At 46.8% G+C, this 18,618-nt stretch overlaps 1 protein-coding gene across 1 annotated transcript in view; it reads right to left on the bottom strand.

Moving 5' to 3' along the window:
* Positions 1-4,183: 4,183 nt before the first annotated feature.
* The window catches only part of LOC139171399 (rho GTPase-activating protein 20-like), an 87,184-nt gene continuing 72,749 nt past the window's right edge, over positions 4,184-18,618 (bottom strand). The window contains exons 9-15 of the mRNA XM_070759612.1: positions 17,148-17,336; positions 15,204-15,379; positions 13,384-13,545; positions 13,061-13,170; positions 11,444-11,633; positions 9,169-9,286; positions 4,184-7,158 (exon numbers count right to left, since the gene is read on the bottom strand). Coding sequence (XP_070615713.1) covers positions 5,477-7,158; positions 9,169-9,286; positions 11,444-11,633; positions 13,061-13,170; positions 13,384-13,545; positions 15,204-15,379; positions 17,148-17,336 — 2,627 coding nt within the window. The 3' untranslated portion in view covers positions 4,184-5,476. The remainder of the gene's footprint in view (positions 7,159-9,168; positions 9,287-11,443; positions 11,634-13,060; positions 13,171-13,383; positions 13,546-15,203; positions 15,380-17,147; positions 17,337-18,618) is intronic.

Here is an 18,618-nt window from a genome sequence, read left to right as displayed (position 1 = left end):
AAGATGGCCTCTTTAAGGAGCTGATGTGGAAGAGGCTGAGGAGAGATTATATAACCCATCTTCCAATCACAGCAACCAACCAATTTAGGAAGGAGAGAAATGAATAAAAACAGATTTGCCGGGATTTGTTTTTCTTCCAGTTTCAGAGAGGAGGAATGGATTTGAAATGGGTTTTAATCAGCTTTTTAAAAAAAAACAAAAACAAAACAGAAACAAAAACCAGAAATTCTTCACATAACCCCAAATTGCTACCTTATTCAGCAGGGAACAAAAAGGCCTGAATGACCAAAGCCTTTTCCCCCTGGTGCTGCATTTGTGACACATAAAAAAGGAGTGAGGTTTTGACTATGTGATCACAGCTGCCACCTCGACTTCTTTTGGGCACCTCATCCCGTGGACCCTCCCCACCTGGCTTTCAAACGAAAGGGGGCTAATGAAAATGCCTTGAATTTTTATTTTATTTATTTATTATATTTTATTTTTTAAAATGTTGGTTTTGCCAGAATCCAACTATTTCTGCTACATGTGTGAGTATGAGTGTGTGTGTTTTGTGCGAATATCAACTCCACTGACTCCCATGCATTTCTCTCAGCAACAGGGCAAAAACACTGTGTGTATGTGTGTGTGTGTGTGTGTCTTATGTGTGTGTATGAGAGCATACCAGCTGGGAGTTGCCGCTCTTGCAGCTCCCAGTGTGCTGTGTGCGATGGGCAGTCTGAGCTTCAGCTGTCATAAGAAATGGGGTGGGGGGAGGGGGGAGGTGTTTGCGATTTGGGAGGGGGGAAGTTGCGGGAGGGGCCTTAGTAAGTTTCGTTTCTTCTGGTCAAGGCCAGGGGAGTTTCGTTTCTCTTGAGAAGAGGTGGTAAGGAGCTCCGTTAGTGGCCTGCATTCCAAAAGCCTGACGCAACCCTGAAGATGCGCCCACCTGACGAAGATGGATAATGGGGATTGGTTATTTTCCATAGGGGGAAACTGGGGTTACTTTGATATGGGCAACTATCGTGCCTTTTCCCTCAGACTTTGCTTTGCTTCCGATGCATTCACCTCTGATTTTGAAATGGACTCTGAGTTTTACTTTTCTTAAATACGGAGCCATCCTGACAGCGAGGGGATGTGTGTGTGTGATTTTGGTGGGATTTTTTTTGCTTCCACGCATGCACAGAAGTCCCACGCATGCATACGTCCCCTCACGAGAATTTGTTTCGTGCGCAGAAGCAAAACCTCGCTCAGCCGCACACATGCATGCATGCCGGAGACACGAAGCTATGCGTTCAGCTCCAATTTTACTACCAGTGTGTGGCATCCTCATCCGTACCAGTAGGTATCTGATACTGGTGTACTATATACACACAGACACACACATATGTACGTATATGTATACATATGTATACCTGTGTTTTCCCCAAAATAAGACCCTGTCTTATATGTTTTTTGAACCTTGGAATAGGTACTTGGCTTTATTTCCATGCACTCAAAAGCCCAATTGAGCATATTATCAGGGCATGTCTTATTTTGGGGAAAACAGGGTATACATACATACATACATACATACATACATACATACATGGGTGGGCAGCAGGCAGGACAGAATGGAATACCGTTCCACCAGCGGAAATGAAGCTGCCTGCGCAGCTCCAGCTGATTGGCGACTGTCACTTCCTGGATTACTGGTACTCGGCTTGGCTCTCCTTTTTCCCCCTGCTGCTGCTGTTGCATCTGCGCTCCTTGCTTTTTCTTCTTTCCTCCTTCCTGGCCTCAGACGAGCTTCCCTCTCTCCTGCCCAGCTCCCCTCCAGCCTCATGGAGCCACCTCCTGCCTTAGGTGCAAGTAGAAGGCATGGGTGGAAGCGTTGCTGGCAGCATTGATGCTTCTGGCGGCACCCGTTCGCCTAGTTGCCCAGCCTGAGGCAGGGGGGGTGACCCAGGAAGGAGAGAGGGGGAAACACGAAGCAAATTGTCACCCCAGCAAGTGACACTGGTAAGGTTGTAAGTTGAGGATTTAGCAGTTCACTTAATGATGATGATTGTTCAAGCCACTCCCACCTGATCACATGGCCGGCAAGCCACTCCCACCCAGTCATATGACCTTTAAGCCACACCCACAAAATAAGCCACACCCACAGTATGGCAGTAAAATAATTGGCTGCCCATTACTGGATACATAAGTGCACTGGTGTGCCTTTCGTCCCCTGTCCATTTGTCTTTCCTTTCTCTCACTTATCATATATATTTTCTTTCTTTCATATATCCTCTCCTCTAAGTTCACTTTACCCTTATATATATTACAACATGTCTATTTTTCTTCCTATGTATTTGTGCATTGGAGAAATGAATAAATAAATAAAATAACATGTCTCTCTTTGTGTATGTATATGTGTGTGTACACACACACACACCCTTTAATAATTCTCAGAAAATCTTAATCCATAACCTTCCCACCTGTCTCTGCTTCTGCAATCTCTACTTCCACCATCTCCTTCTATTAACTTGACTGTTTTTTCTTCCTTTAGCCCCACATTCTTTTCCACTAGCCCCCCTGGTCTCCTTTCTATAAACCTGTGAAGATCCTGACAGGACCTCTTCTCCGCATTCCAGCTTTTGGAGTTCTAGGCCCCAATATCTCTGGAAGGATGGACTGCCTATTGATTAAGCTCACAGTAACCTGAAAATAGTAGTGGGTGGAAGGTGAACTCTTACAGGTCAAAAAAGTCAAGATGGTGATCACAGTGTGTGATAAAAGCCCACCTTGCTTTTACTCACAACAGGGCTTTGATTGCAGAGCCATGATAGTGAGCCTTTGGTGGTGCAGTGGTTAGAGTGCAGTACTGCAAGATACTTCTGCGGATCACCAGCTGCCAGCAGTTTGGCAGGTTGAATCTCAGTGGGCTCAAGGTTGATTCAGCCTTCCATCCTTCCGAGGTGGGTAAAACCTTCCTTCCTTCCTTCCTTCCTTCCTTCCTTCCTTCCTTCCTTCCTTCCTTCCTTCCTTCCTTCCTTCCTTCCTTCCTTCCTTCCTTCCTTCCAGATGACTCAGCCTTCCACCCTTCCGATGTGGGTAAAATGAGGACCCAGATTGCTGGGGGCAATATGCTTATTCCAGTGAAGGGCTACTAAAATTTTCACTACCACACTGTGGGCGTGGCTTATGCAGGACGCCCTGCATTTTCTTTCAACATCTTTCAGTGCAAATTGGGTGCTCTGGGGTGGAGCTCCATTTTCCCTACCCCACTGCGTTCCACCCTATCCGGGCAGCAGCCCACCCCTGGCTTACTCTCTGTAAACCGCTTAGAGAGGGCTTTAAAGCACCGTGAAGCGGTATATAAGTGTAAATGCTATTGCTATGATTGACCCCTTGATTTTCTATACCCATCCCTGTAGCCATCCAAGTCTACATTGTACAAAACTAAAAACCTTCTCCATTTTCACAGTGTGATCAAGACTTCCATCTACATCTTCACTGTTGAATGAGAACCACCCAGAATCTCAAACATCTTCACCGCTGACAATTGCATTTTCCTTCTGCCTTCACAAGCTGTGGGAGGACAGCTGTGGCAATCATTTCATACATCTGCACAGCAAATGAAATAAGCTTTTCCTGACATCTTCCCTCCCACTCCCCCAGTGAAGTGTTGCCAGCTCCCGCCGTTACTGGCGCACTCCGCACACTGCAGGGAGCAAAATCTCACATGGGGATACACACACTTGCAAGATTTTGGCAGGGTTTTTTGCTTCTGTGCATGCGCAGGAGTGCAGGAGTGTCCTCTTGTGAGACTTTGCTTCCTGTGCATGCACAGAAGCCAAATCTTGCTCCGACATGCATGCCCACCCACTGGCCACCTGGAGCTGCTCATGTAGCTCCATTTTCGCTACCGGGACGCCTCCCTCCCCCACCCAGATAGGAACCCAAAACATTGGTACCTCTTAGAACTTTTATAGATAAAAACCTAGTGTTCAAGATTTTTTTGCCTCTACTTAAGAACCATTTTCTACTTAAGAACCCGAGTCCGGAAAAATTTCCCAGGAAATTTGAGAGTGGCACAAAGACCCAGCCAGTTTCCTGCCCTTCCTCCTGGGTTTCTCTCTCTGGCGCAATGTATGGGAGGCAGCCTTGCGCCAGGTGAATGGGAGGCGTGTGCTCCTTGCTGCCTCAGAGTCCCTCTTTTAATTTTTTTAAATCCTTAAAGTTTTGGATTTTTAAAAAATTCCCCTCACTTTACCTTCTTCCTTCAGCAGCAACTGTCCTCCTCCTCTTCTTCTTCCCCCTCCTCCCACCCAAATTCCGAGCTTTTATTTCTTTCCTAATGAGTTTGCATTGCTTTTACATTGATTCCTATGGGAAAAATTGCTTCTGCTTACAAACTTTTCTACTTAAGAACCTGGTCATGGAACGAATTAAGTTCTTAAGTAGAGGTACCACTGTAATGCCATCCCCCCTCGGTGGAGTTTGGGATGATCCATGCTTGGCTGCATCGGGAGCATGACCCTTTCGTCATCTCAAGGCCTCATGCCAGGCTTTGCCAATCCTAGAACAGTAGGCATAAGTCACCCACACACAGGTTGTGCGTGTGCACAGCCAGATCCAGTGACAAAGCTTAAACTTCAAGCAAAGGCAGAGGATGAAAGGAGGAGGAGCCCAGAATAGCAGCTGAAACTTTTGGATTTCCACATGATACATCCAAGAAACAAACAATTGTTTAACAATGAATTAACAGCTTTGTGGCATTTTTCAATGTGCTTTCAAAAAGAAAAGCAAAAACAAAATTGTGAAAACTCTAGAAGGGCAAGATTATTACGGTACTTCATTATTAGGTTGTTTGGTTTGACTTTTGAACCAAATGGAACATTTTTTTTGTTTGTGTGTATTTTTTTCCTCTCCTTCCTTCCTGCCTGCTCATATCTCTCTGTGATGTAAAGCTGGAAAATGTACAACCGCTTCATCTACAAGCAACACACTGGAAATTGTGCTAGACAAATGCTGCCTCAGAGGGACACACTTCCTGTTCTTTGTCCTGGGCAGGAAAAGCTCCTGCTGCTTGAAAGTCCTGCCTGTGAGCCAGCTGAGGCAGCCGTCAGATTCTTCCCATCCCCTATTTTACAAAAGACCTTCACCCCTCCCTCCCTCCCACCAGGTGTGGACAGAGGTGGGCTGCTACGGTGAAACGGTGACGTGTACTCAGCCCTGTGGCTCTCAGTGCTAGCGGAGTCCAGCTCAATTCTGTTACTGCACCTGGGCAGGTAGTAGAATCGCACACGGAGATGCAGGTGCACCTGTGTTTCGCACGTGGAGAAACAGGTGCGTGTTTGGAAGCAAAATAATGCACCAAAACACAGGCACACTTGCGTCTCCGCGCGCAATTCTGCTGCTACCTCCACAGTTGCAGTAGCAGAATTGCTCTTGACTCCGCTAGCACTGAGAGTCATGGGGGCAAACAGGCATCGCTGTTCCACTCTAGCAGCCCACCTCTGGGTGTGGACCGTTAAACAAAGGTCTCCTCTGCCAACATGAAGCTGTTGTGCTCTTCAGCTTGGACGTTGGGGCAGGACTGGCTTCTAAGCCAATCGACTCTCCCACGCATCAGTTCCTCCTCCACCATTTCTGCTCCTGTTGGGTCAAAGTCTTCCGGATTGTCCTGGTTGAAGTATTCCCGGACTGTGCTGCGAATGGAAGCAGGGAGAAAGAAGTGGAAAGTGCCACCACTGTCCCGGTTGGGCTTCTCTTCTGGATGTGTCAGCAGCTGCCCTGGATCTTCTGCCAGAGAGGTCCTTTGTGGAAGCTTCTCCTGTGACGAGCCACCCACAGATCCTTGGTGGTACCTCCTTGAAATGGAATGGAGTACCAAAGGAGTGTTTTGTCCATAAAAGACTGTCTGGGGAATATGAACCCGTACTGTCGGTAGGACCTTGGAAATGCCTTCACTACTACTATGTTTTCCATCTGAACTGGTACCCTGGTTGCTCAGAGTTACAATTGCTTCCTCTGGAGAATCCCTTGGACTCCGCTCTTTGGGGGCCATGTACACTGTTATCTTGGTGCGCTTCAAACTCTCTTGACTGTGAAGAGCAGGTTCTGCACATTGGACCTCTAGGCGCTTCACAGATTTCTCCTTCTGGAGAACATACTGGTTCACTGGAGAAGAACCCCCAGGAATATGATGCCTGTGGTCAGGGTCTTCAGAACCTTGTTTCCAAAGAACCAGAGAGGGTGTCTCGGTGCACTGTGATGCCTGCTGGTTTTTGACCAAGTTGTCCTCATTTCTTAGATTTCCAGTCATCCTAAAGGACATGAAAACCTGCCCCTCACCTCCGTCGTAGCTTTTCTCTTTATCCTCCACTTGCCCGACACTGCCATGGCAAGAGTCTATATTGCCAGGGCCTCGGGGCAAAGGAGGAATAAAGGGCTTCTGCCATCCTTTCAAAGGCTTCTTGGGCTCTTTGGGGGACAAAGCATGGAGCCTGGTGGAAGTACCAAACATGAAGGGCAGGCTCGAGACATCCACGGGGCTGAAGGCAGAGGACTCAGAGCAATAGGAGAAGGCACTGTCTAGGGAGCTTAAGGAGGAAGCTGAGGGAGAAGTAGTGGTGGAGGACAAGCTGGAGAAGCTGGACCGGTTGGACAGACTCGTTTTCTGAGTGCTGACCTTCTTTGCCACCTGGCTGCACAGAGTTGACCTCCAGAAGCTTTGCCTTGCTCTGCTCAGCCCGGGGCTCAAACCTTCATCGATGAGCTTCTGGCTCTCCAGCTGCAACTGCTTGAGCCTATGGATGTAATCGCCATGGCTGTGCATGATGGTGGCATCACAACTGGATTGGCGGGCCACTGGCTCGTGGTCCTGGGCTGGCAACTGAGAGCTCAGGCATACACTGGGCTCTGAGGAGCATCGGTTCCTTGCAGGGCTAAGCGAACTGATGGAGCCGAGAGAGCAGAAGGAACTTTCTTCTTCAAGGAGCTCATAACTGTCAGTACTTGCTTCCTTCCTGGCTTTATTCTGGTAGCAAGCAGTGATCTCACTGAACAAATCCCAGTCTTCTTGTTCTTCACTGAGAATCAGCCCTGCCGATGGGCTGAACAGGCCATCGTCTCCTTCAAGCCTGTAACGTCCTTGGCCTCTTTCTTGGTAAGATGCATATTCCATCTCATCCGAGGAATCATTGTGCTGAACTGCAGAGTGAAGAAAGAATATTGAAGGACAGAAGATGGCATCTTATGGGAGCATTTGTTGCCTAAGCCTGACCAATTGTCCCTTCTCCACCATCCCATATTATCTCTGCGATATTGTGCGCAGGGTTAGCAGATTTTAAACCTCTACTAAATAAGTTGGCAAAGTTGTTAGTACTATGTGCATAACTAGTTGGGTTTGGCAATATATAACACAAACTAACAATGTATGCTTACATGTATTAGAACACTATTGCTTTAAGAGGTAGTGTTACGGATTGCCATAAGAGGGAGCCAGAAGTTATTCTCTGCTAGTTTGTCTTTGTGACTAGGCAAGATAAGCAAGTAAGGCGTATAGTTTTGTATATGTATTGACTGATTTAACTGTGTATGACTAGGATTGTTCTTGACTAAGATATTTGCCAAAGTAAATAATATTTTATATACTTAATGTGTCTGGATTGTATTACTGAATTACTGAATTATTACTGGCATCTCTGGGCTATCAACTGCATAGCTGCTAGAACTTCATATTTCCACTCAGAGATAACTCTGCACACTCCTTAACAAAAGTAAATTAATAAGAAGTGAATTGGTATCTGCTTCTCAACAATATGAAGTCGCGCCATTGGAAATGTCCTTAGGCCATCCTGTCTGTGAAAATTCCTCTTAAAATAATTTTTTTGAAATAGAAAGCTCTTGAAATAGAAATTTATTTTAAGAGGAATTTTCGCAGACAGGATGGCCTAAGAACATTTCCAATGGCGCGACTGCATCTTGTTGAGAAGCAGATACCAATTCAACAATAGAAGATGCAACCCAGCCAGAAAGTGGCCATTTCCTCTCCACGTCCTTGAAGAGTGATGATCAGAGGGGAATGTCTTTAATGGTACAATAATCTGAGCATAATAATCTGAATCCAGTGCATGATACCATGGTATTTTTAGACTGAAGGATGCCAATGCAAATCTGATTTAATAAAGCTTTCCCCCTGCTTCTGATTGGTTGATGCTTAATAAGAACAATTTCTGATTCATTTCTTGATGGATTTTAGAGTGGTGCTTATAGATGTGCCTGATTTTAATTTTGAATACTATTTTTAGGGCATGCCATCTACAGTTACTCTTCAGCCAAAATGTTTTGACGAGAGTATGTGTATGTGTGTGTGTATCAAAAATCAAGCTAGTAGCTTCAAGCTTATGTCTGAAGCTCCACCCTCTTTCCATATGTACTGACTGTTGTGAGTGCTCCTTCTCCACCTCAGGTCATGTCAGATTCTGAGGAGGATGAGCCAGGCCTCTCTGGCTACTCTGGGCCTGTGGAGTTGCCAGAGGAAGCAGAGAGCGAGAGTGAGGCAGAAAGTGACTTGAGTGAGCCTGAGGAACCACTAGAGGGGGCTGATGTGACAATGGGTGAGAATGAGAAAGACATGAGAGTGGAAAGCCATTGGATCAACCCTTGCTATAGAAGAATGCTTAGAAGATGAGAGCAGTTACAGAGTAAAAGGTATTAGCTTACAGCCTTAGCTCTTTGAGGTGTGATGTCACTTCCAGGCAGTATAAAGGAATGGGATTGTGGGAATTGGGGTATGGAGACTCAGCGTCGCTCTTTGGCAGAGACATGAAACTGGGGGTGAGCTTCAATGAAGCTTTAAAACCATGATTTCTGCTTCAAAAAGACAATCCTTGTGGACGCTGTGCTAGGAAAAAAAATCAGTGAGCAGAGACCTATGTTTAAGTAAATGAATTGGGCTTTATCTCAGGAATGCAGATAATAATGCAGTTCTGGCTTTCCCGGGATTCGCTCCAGAGGCCCATGTCCAGAACACTGACCATACAGTGCACATAAAAAAGGACAAGGTTTTCAATTATGCAGACATAGCGCCTTCCTTGATTTTTTTCAAATTCCCTCTGCAATTGGCCCTCTGTACTTGTTAATGCTGTTAAATATGGCCCATATCTTTTGTGTACCTGGGAAAGATAAAATGAATTAATACTCCAGCAACCATCTTACCTAGCAAGTCATCCACACTTCGGGACTTCTTCTTCTCTGACCTTTGGAACAGGGAAGCAATGTCCCCTCCAAAAATTTCAGCAGAGTTCTCAATCAGGAATTGCACCAACATGGCCACCTATTAAAAGGAACAGTCCCAGGTCAGAATGGGAGAAGCAGCCTCGGGTGACGCACTAGGATCATGATGATGAACCTATGGCATATTTCCATGTGCGCATGCTGCCCAGCTGACTTTTGGCCTTGGGAAAGGTTATTTCATCCTCTGGACACTTCAGGAAAGCTTCCCTGAAACCCTGGAGGGCAAAAAAAAAATCCCCCAATGGACAAACCGGAAGTTTGGGAAAATGTACTTCCTGTTTGCCCATTTGGGCATTTTTTTCCACTTATGAGCACTGGTGGATTCATACAGTGTAGTCCGGAGTGCCGCACCGTATGAACATACTGATGCAATTTTTGTTGATTTTTTTCCAGCGTCTCCTGAGAAGGAGCTTCTAAGCTGTGCTCCGGATGAATAATAATAATAATAATAATTAATAATAATAATTTATTAGACTTGTATGCCACCCCTCTCCGAAGACTCGGGGCGGCTCACAACAGCAGTAAAACAGTACAATAGAAATCTAATAGTTAAAACTATGACTAAAACCCCACCATCTTAAAAAAACAATAAATACTATACAATCACAACCACACCAATGAAGACATTAAGATGAGAGTGAGCTGGAAGGCTTCTTCTGACATGGAGAAAAAAAATGCCAAAAATTGCATCAGTGGGTTCCTACTGTTGCGCCACTCTGGACCACACTGGTATGAACCCATCACTGCCTACCAGGCTTAAGAAAAGCCTGTACGCATGTGTGTGGGGGGCAGCGTGGGGGGTACACATGTGTGGAGGCAGGGAAGGGGTGTGGGCACTTTTGGCTTCCATAGAGCCTCCAGGGGGATGGGGGAGGGCGTTTTAAACCCCCCCCCAGCTTCAGGAAAGCCTTTGGAGCCTGTGGAGGGTGAAACATGAGCCTACTGGGCCCACCAGAAGTTGGGAAACAAGCCATTTCCAGCCTCCAGAGGGCCTCCAGGGGGCATGGGAAGCTGTTTTTGCCATCCCTAGGCATTGAATTATGGGTATGGGCAGTCGCACATGTGCGATAACTCACACCCATGCTCTTTGACACCTGAGGGAAAAGAGGTTCGCCATCACTGCCTTAGTGTATCAACCCTTATGCCAGACTCCAGTCTTGCCCAACCTGCTGAGGTCTGGATGGGCGGAAGTCCAACTCCCTTCATTTCCAACCATTCCCACGATATCCAGGATGGTCTGAAGGGGCCGCTCACAGCTCAGCCTGCCTGCCCTGCAGGGTGGGCAAGTCAGATTTTCATCATGAAATTTGCCTCTCTGGGAAAAAGCCAAAGCACAACGTTAACGTCGAACATGCTGAAGTTGTTTAAAGGCAGAGTGCAATGCTGACCCCCATTTTTCTGTCCCAAACCCCCACCTGCTCAAGGCTTGCACATTGTACTATAGAGGGGGAAAGAAATATTAGCAGAGAGCAAAAGCCGCATAGCTTCCAGCAACTGATAAGGGCCCACAGGTCCTGTTGGCTAGACAGTGTCAGTTGGCAGGGCTGCATGGGAGGGCCTTCTCTGTGGCGGCCCCAGCTTTCTAGAACCAGCTGCCTCCAGAGGTCCATACAGTCCCCACCCTACTGGCCTTCTGGAAAGCCGTGATAACTTGGCTCTGCCAGCAGGCCTGAGGCCGTTGAACAATATGGTACCATCTAGATCTGGCCAAAATTATATGAATGATTTTTCTTTTCTTTTCTTTTCTATGGGCTTTTAACTGTTTTTATATTGTTTTTAGATGTTGTATGCCACAATCCAGAGTCTGGAAGGAGTTGGACAGCCTATAAATTAGATAGATGGATAGATAGATAGATAGATAGATAGATAGATAGATAGACAGACAGACAGACAGACAGACAGACAGACAGACAGACAGACAGACAGGAAAGAAAGAAAGAGAAAGAAAGAAAGAAAGAGAAAGAAAGAAAGAAGGAAGGAAAGAGAGAGAGAAAGAAAGAAAGAAGGAAGGAAAGCGAGAGAGAGAGAAAGAAAGAAAGAAGGAAAGAGAGAGAGAGAGAAAGAAAGAGAGAAAGAAAGAAAGAAGGAAGGAAGGAAGGAAGAAAGAAAGAAAGAAAGAAAGAAAGAAAGAAAGAAAGAAAGAAAGAAAAAGAAAGTGTCCCTTGGAAAGATCAGACTTGAGAAGAGATGAGATCACCTTCTTGGTTGACTTGCTCTCCTCCTCGGGTCCAGTGGGGCTGGGAAGCCACAACATATTGGGGGCGATGCAAAGAGCCAGGTTGAATGCATTCATCTGATTCTCCACTGCATTCTGCTCAATACGGTACAGGACCCCAAAGAGGTGCTTGAGCAAAAGGAGGTTGGCCTCCGGAAGCTGTTTCACTAAGCTGCCCAAAGAAAAGAGACCAAGAAGAAACCATTTGAGATTTTTTTTTGTGCTTCGTGTGGCATCATTGGCATCATTGGCATCGATCTGTGACAGCAAACCTATGGCATGTGTGCCACAGGTGGCACATGGAGCCATATTGGAAGGCACGCGAGACTTTGCCATGTTTTAACTCCAGCTGATTTTCAGCCTTTGGAAAGGCCATTTCGACCTTCAGGGAAGCTTCCCTGAAGCCCTGGAGGCAAAATATCCCCCAATGGACAAATCGAAAGTTTGGAAAAATGCACTTCCGGTTTGCTGTTGTGCTGGTTTTCTTGCACTGCGGAGGGTTCAGGGAAGCTTCCTGGAGCTCCGGAGTGCAAGAAACAGCACAATGACAAACCAGAACTGCATTTTCCTGAACTTCTGGTTTGCCTGTTTGGACATTTTTTTCACCTACCAGGCTTCAGAAAGGCCTATGTGAATGCATGGGGGGCAGCACAAGGGTTGCGCATGTATGAGGGGAGGGGAGGAGTGTGGGCATATGCACGCATGCTAGCTTACCCTCCCACACACCCTTTTGGCACGTGAACCAAAACAGGTTAGGCATCACTGGCATAGATAATCCTCAAGCAAACTACTTGGGTGGGGAGACCAGAGTAGAGAGCCTCCCCTGCACAGGTGGGCTGCTAAGGTAGACAGTGATATACGTTCACCCCATGGCTCCCCCCCCCCAGGCACACCTGCATGTCCGCGTGGGATTTTGCTGCCTGCCCAGGTGCAGTAGCCTAATTGTGCTGGACTCGGCTAGCACTCAGAGCCACAGGGGCGAACACATGTCACCGTTCCACCTTAGCAGCCCACCCCTGCTCCCCTGCCTAGGAGTCTTCAGAAGAATTCCAGGCACCTGGATGGCCAGAGGAGAACTGGGGAAGACTGTCCTGTGACTGTCCCTCCTGCTGGTGGAGAGAAAAAGCCGCGGCTCTGTGATCAGGAAGAGAGTTCCTGCACAGGGGTAGAGAGGGACTTTCTTTCCTCCAGGCAGCTGATTGTCTGAACTGACCGATACAAATCAAGCAGGCCTCCATGTGGAAATGTGTCTTCAGCTGTAGGAAAGCGAAAGGCACAGACTATGGAGAGACCTTGTGAGGCTCATGACTTCACAGGGAAGTGGAATGAAGAGCATTCGGAGACTGGAGCTGGTCCAGAACACAGCTGCGTGAGACATTGTGCAGTGGCATTGGCCAGCTCACAGGTTGCCAAAGGTCACGCATGATATGACCTCCCAGAACACCTGACCAAGGAATGAAATACTGCATGCTCTTAACAGCTCCATGCACATGATGACCTGAGCCTGAGAAACCCAGCCTCACACAGGCATCCACCCCCCACCCAAATATGTAGCTGATTTGGGTGAAGCCAAAGACTGCGAGAGAACGCGTCACCCACCTCTGGATGGCTTCAATCTTGTGAGCTCGGCTTTCCTTATCCATGGCTTCCATCCACAGACTGTGCATGTCTGAAGACAGAACGCTGTCAGGTATATTTCGCAGAAAGTCCTAAATTTAAATGCAGATAACGTAGAGTAGCTTAGTTAGTCACACAATCCAAAAGCAACAGTGAACATCCACCTTTGCCTTAAGGCCTTTACTTTAATCAAAATCCACCTTTTGTTATTTTATAAATGGGTGAGGAATTACGGGAACCAGCTCTCTGTGAATTCTGAATTCCCACATCACTCTCAACTGACTCCTGCGGTGAACCACTTTTACCGTAATGATCGCTGCCGCCACAAAGACAGATTCACCGTCCACTTGGACCTCGTCGCCCGAGTTGAGCTTCTCTTTCAGCTCCTTGCAATTTTTGGCATTGGCGGAGCGCCTGAAGATGCCCCGGGTGGAAGGACCTTCATGGTAGAGCAGATACAAAATGTCCTGCAGGTGGTGAAGGCAAACATCACACCGTCATTGCAATTCTTCTCTAAAATTATTCTGCTGTGCTGGGTTGATTGATTGATTGATTCATTCCTTGATGTATTTATTTATTTATTTATTTATTTATTGATTGATTGATTCATTGATTTATTTATATGCTGCTCATTCCAAAGTGGACTCAGAGAGGCTAACAAATGTGATAAATACAATAATATTAAAATACAATCACAAATACATAATAAAATCAGTAATAACAACAAATAATAACTTTAAAAGAACCGTACATACACAGCAGTCAATCTAATTCCAGGCCTGCCAGAAAAGCCAGGTCTTAACGGCTTTATGGAAGATTAATAGGGAGGAGGCAGTTGATTTCATAGGGTCAGAGCCGCCACAGAGAAGGCTCTTCCCCAAGGTCCCGCTAACTGACATTGTTTGGCAGAAGGGACCTGGAGAAGGCCAACTCTGTGGGCCCTTACTCGCTGCGATGAGGTATCAGGCCAGAGGAGGTCCCGTAAATAGTCTGCCCTGAGCCATTTAGGGCTTTAAAAGTGATAACGAACACCTTAAATTGGGTTCAGAGACCGACTGGCAACCAATGCAGCTCGTGTAGACATGGAGTAACACGGGCATACCTAAATATACACATTATTGCACATGCCGCTGCATTTTGCACCAGCTGAAGTCTCCAAACACTCTTCAACAGGAGCACCATGTAGAGTGCATTGCAATAGTCAAGATGACAGGTGATAAGGGTGTGAGTGACTGTGCAGAGCACCTCCTGGTCACGGTAGGACTGCAACTGGTGGACAAGTCAAAGTTGTTTTGGGAGTTCTGGGAGCTGAAGTCCACACATGTTAAAGTGGTTGAGGCCGAGAAAGCTATTCTAAGGGTTTATCTCAGAAATCCAGTTAACGAAAACTGGAGAAAGCAAGAGCCAAATCACCCTGGGGCCATTTGCTTCTTCCAGAGGGTGGGCGTCTCCTGTCCCTTTTTAGCAGGGTCTGGGGTGGAGACGCCCATTCTGCTGTCTTCAGCTGAGCTTTTATCTCCACTCAGGCAACCTCAAGGGCGAAGCTCCCTCCATGCTAGGACCAGTAGCAGATTGCTAACGGTACGGTAAAGTACGGTGTATTGGTAGCGATCGCTGTGCTGCGTGTGCAGCTTCTGTTATCTTGTGCACCTGCATGCATGTCCCAGCGTGTTTTTGCTTCTGCGCATGCACAGAAAGCAAAATCTCATGAGGGGATGTGTGTGCGCATGAAATTTTGGCAATTTTTTGCTTCTGCCCATGCACGGAAGCAAACAAATCCCCCAAATCTCTCCCACACGCGCATCCCCTCAGGAGATTTTGCCTCCTACGCATGGACAGAAGCAAAAACACTCTGGGATGTGTGCAGGCACATGCAAGATAACCAAAGCTGTGCGCACAGCACACCATAGCGGTGGTAATAGGAATCCGCCCCTGGCTAGGGCTACAGGGACCGGTCTCTCTCCACCCACCCCCAGGATTAGAGCTCCCATACCTTCACCTCCATAGTGGCATAAAACGGTATGCCACTAATGAGATAGGAAAACCTGGTTGTGTTGGAATTTGCATACAAACCTACCCCGATCAGACCCAAACTCTGGTAGGTAAGCCAAGAAGCACATCTTACCATGATGGGCTTGGGAAGGGTTCCGTCAGGACAGACCAATGTTAAGGACAAGCCAAAGAGTTTCCGGGGGTTGGTTGGGGACTGAGAGGCAGGACTGCCCGTTGGGGTGCTGACACTTCGCCGAAGAGCCCAGTCGATCAGAGACTTCTTGCGCTTGAAATGTTTCTGCAAAGGAGCTGAGAGAACAAAGGGACATGGGTACAAGTGTTCAAACCACCTTTGCATTTTAGGACAGCTCCTGGTTAAGAAGGCCAGTGGTCAAGAAGGAAAACTGAAGCCATTAAAGGCGGCTCACGAAGACCAGGATGGTGGACTCCTTGTCTGATTAATGTGATGCATTACTGTAGTTTTTGTGGTTGGCTCGCAGCCAGGTCCGTGGGCAACGGACTTTGAGCCTGATGAACTGGGGCCATCTGGGCATGGTCGGCCTGTGTGACTGTCGGAGGAGTCAGACAGTGAGCCGGAGGAGGAGGGAGAGTTTGGGTGTGAGGAGCCTATAGAGGCTATAGAACCCCTACCCGAGATTTTCTGCCCCCAACTGGGAATTTGCCAGGGTCTGAGGAGGAGGAAGAGGAGATAAGGGATCCGATCTTGAATGTACAGGTGAAAAGGATGCAGGGGAGGCAGGAGCAGTTAAGAAAGCTCAGAAAGAGGAAGTGAGCTCAGCTGTGCAGTCTGCACTCCCAGGGAGTATATAAGGGAGGAGTTGGAAAGTGCTCTTTGCAAAAAGCCACCGTTGATGCCTCTGGAGGAGAAGAGCCTATGAAGAGTATTTTTGCCTGACAAATCTTGATATACTACTGGACATTTACAGGGTCAATTTCTTGTAAGTAGACTTTGGCTGAGAAGCAACTGTATGGGCAATGGTGGGCTCCTAGCGGGAACGCCAAATCGGGCTCACCTCTGCGGCTCTGGAGGTCCTGTGAGTTTCAGCAGAGTTATGCTGCTGCACCCACGCTGATAGCGAAATCGTACACAGAGACACAGGTCCGCCCGTGTTCCAGCAAGATTTTTTACTTCTGCGCAGTCCAATTCTCTCATCCAAGGTTCAATTTATTAGCAGAGCCATGTTGGTCATGCCATTGCCATCCCAATACTAACTTCCTTCCAGTTCTCCACCCAGGTTAAGGTTCATCCCACACCCCCACACCTACAAGATCATCCACAAGAACCAGTCTGAGTGCAGGAATTCACCGACTTCCTCTTTACTTCAGTTGATGCAGAACAAAAGATGACCTTGGACTCTAAGAAAGGAATTTGTTTTGGCTAGTAACCTTCCCTCTCATGGAACTACCCCTCCCAGTTCCCCTAATACTATTCTACTGTGGCAGGCCAAAGTCTCTAACTCCACATGATGGCTTCGGCCTGACACTGACCATGGGTGTTTCACTCTGTGGCTCTGAATCTTTACATAGGCCTGGGCTATCTTATAACAGGAGACCCAACTCTTCCTCACTGTCAGAAATAACTTTATTTCTGAAGTAATATTACAATGCAAGAAAATGGTTTGTAACCATGGGAAAGGCTAATGTAAGCCATAGTCAGTATGTAATCGTATGTTTGCTAATTGTGCTGCAACCTGATTGGCTGTAATCTATAGGAGTAACACCCTTGCATGGGTGTGGTTTATTATAGAGAGGTTTTGTGCTGGGTTGTTTGTAGTTAGTAGTTAGTGCTTAGTGGTTGCAGTGGTGGATGTAATAAGAGTTATGATAGTATTGTGGATAGTTTATTATAGTGGTTAAATGTAAAAGTGATAATTTATTTAGAGAAGCAGTTTGATAAGAAGAAAAGTAAAATATATTTTTACAAGAAAGCCTGCTGCTGTGTTTTTCATTGAAGACTTCAATTATGTATAGTGGTTAAGTGTGGCTATTTGGTGGTTTACCTTCTGCATGTGCAAAACTCTCCCCCAACCCTCACTTCCAGCAAGTGAGATCTCACCTCTCCGCAGCTGCACCGGAGCCTGGGGCTTGGGCTTCAGGATGAACTGGCACCGACGGCTGCTGGGAAGCTGGTCCAGCAGTGACGTTTCATACTTCTCAGGAAGCAGCAGGCCATTGCTGGGGCCTCGCATCTGGTCCATGGAACCTCGGTGGCAACCCAGAATAATGCTGAAGGGATGCTCATGTCCTGTGGCAACAACACAGAATGGTTGCATCATCTGCTGAAGGCAAAGAGGCTTGACGAGGTTAAATTTGGGAAATAAAAAGCAGCACAAGAATTGACCCCCTGGGATTGTGGTCCATATGACTGAAGAAGGCTGAGCCTAGACATTCAACTCTGTCAGGCTTAACAATCCTGGGTAATATTTCATTGTACTGTCCTCCTCTTTTTCCTCCTCCTCTTCCCTCCCGAATTCCGAGCTTTTATTTCTTTCCTAAGAGGTTTGCACGCATTATTTGCTTTTACATTGATTCCTATGGGAAAAATTGCTTCTACTTACAAACTTTTCTATTTAAGAACCTGGTCACGGAACTAATTAAGTTCTTAAGTAGAGGCACCACTGTATATTTAAAACAATCACCTACAAACATTCAATTACAACCATACACATGGCCGGAGCAGATTGTCAATACTCAATGGTCCCAAGCCTGCCGACAGAGGTGGGTCTTCAAAACCTTGCAAAAGGCCAGGAGGATGGGAGAAGGTCGAATCCCTGGGGGGAGTTGATTCCAAAGGGCTGGAGCTGCCACAGAGAAGGCTCTTCCCCGAGGTCTCGCCAGCCAGCATTGCTTAGCTGATGGGACCTGGAGAAGATCAACCTTGTGGGACCTGACAAGTTGCTGGAATTTATGAGGCAGGAGATCGTCCTAGGTACTACTCAAATCAAGTCACGGAACAACCTTTTGTCCTCGGAGGCCCGATTTTATCACTGGCTTGACCCCATTCACTTTAAACTGCCATAAGCTGAATTATCCTATCCTGAATTGCCCAGAGGCCTCCATGACTGGGTAGGAATATCTGCAGAATGACAAGTGACCGAAGCTCGGTGTGGTCCATCTGTTGAGCAAGGAAATGAGGTCAGCCTGAAGTTAAAGGGGAAAAGAAAATCTTTCCTTGATAGCAGGACATTCCCAGAGGTGGACTGCTAAGGTGGAACGGTGACGTGTACTCGCCCCCCGTGGCTCTGAATGCTAGCAGAGTCCAGCACAATTCTGCTACTGCACCTCTGAAGGTAGCATAATCGCACATGGAGACACAGATGCGCATGTGTTTCGGCGCGGTTTTTTGCTTCTGTGCACACTGGGATTGATTGACAGGAGGTGTTCAAAAGCATCTGCAGGGCATAAGTGCACCAGAGTGCCTTCCGTCCCCTGTCCTAATGTTCCCTCTTATCAGTACCCATCTTATGCATATAAACAGCATTATATCTATGTATATTACAAATATAATAATAATAATAATAATAATA

This window comes from Erythrolamprus reginae, chromosome 8 (assembly GCF_031021105.1).
Source record: "Erythrolamprus reginae isolate rEryReg1 chromosome 8, rEryReg1.hap1, whole genome shotgun sequence".
Lineage (NCBI taxonomy): Eukaryota > Metazoa > Chordata > Lepidosauria > Squamata > Dipsadidae > Erythrolamprus > Erythrolamprus reginae.
Note: the sequence above shows the minus strand (reverse complement) of the source record. Positions and strands in the feature narration are given on the sequence as shown.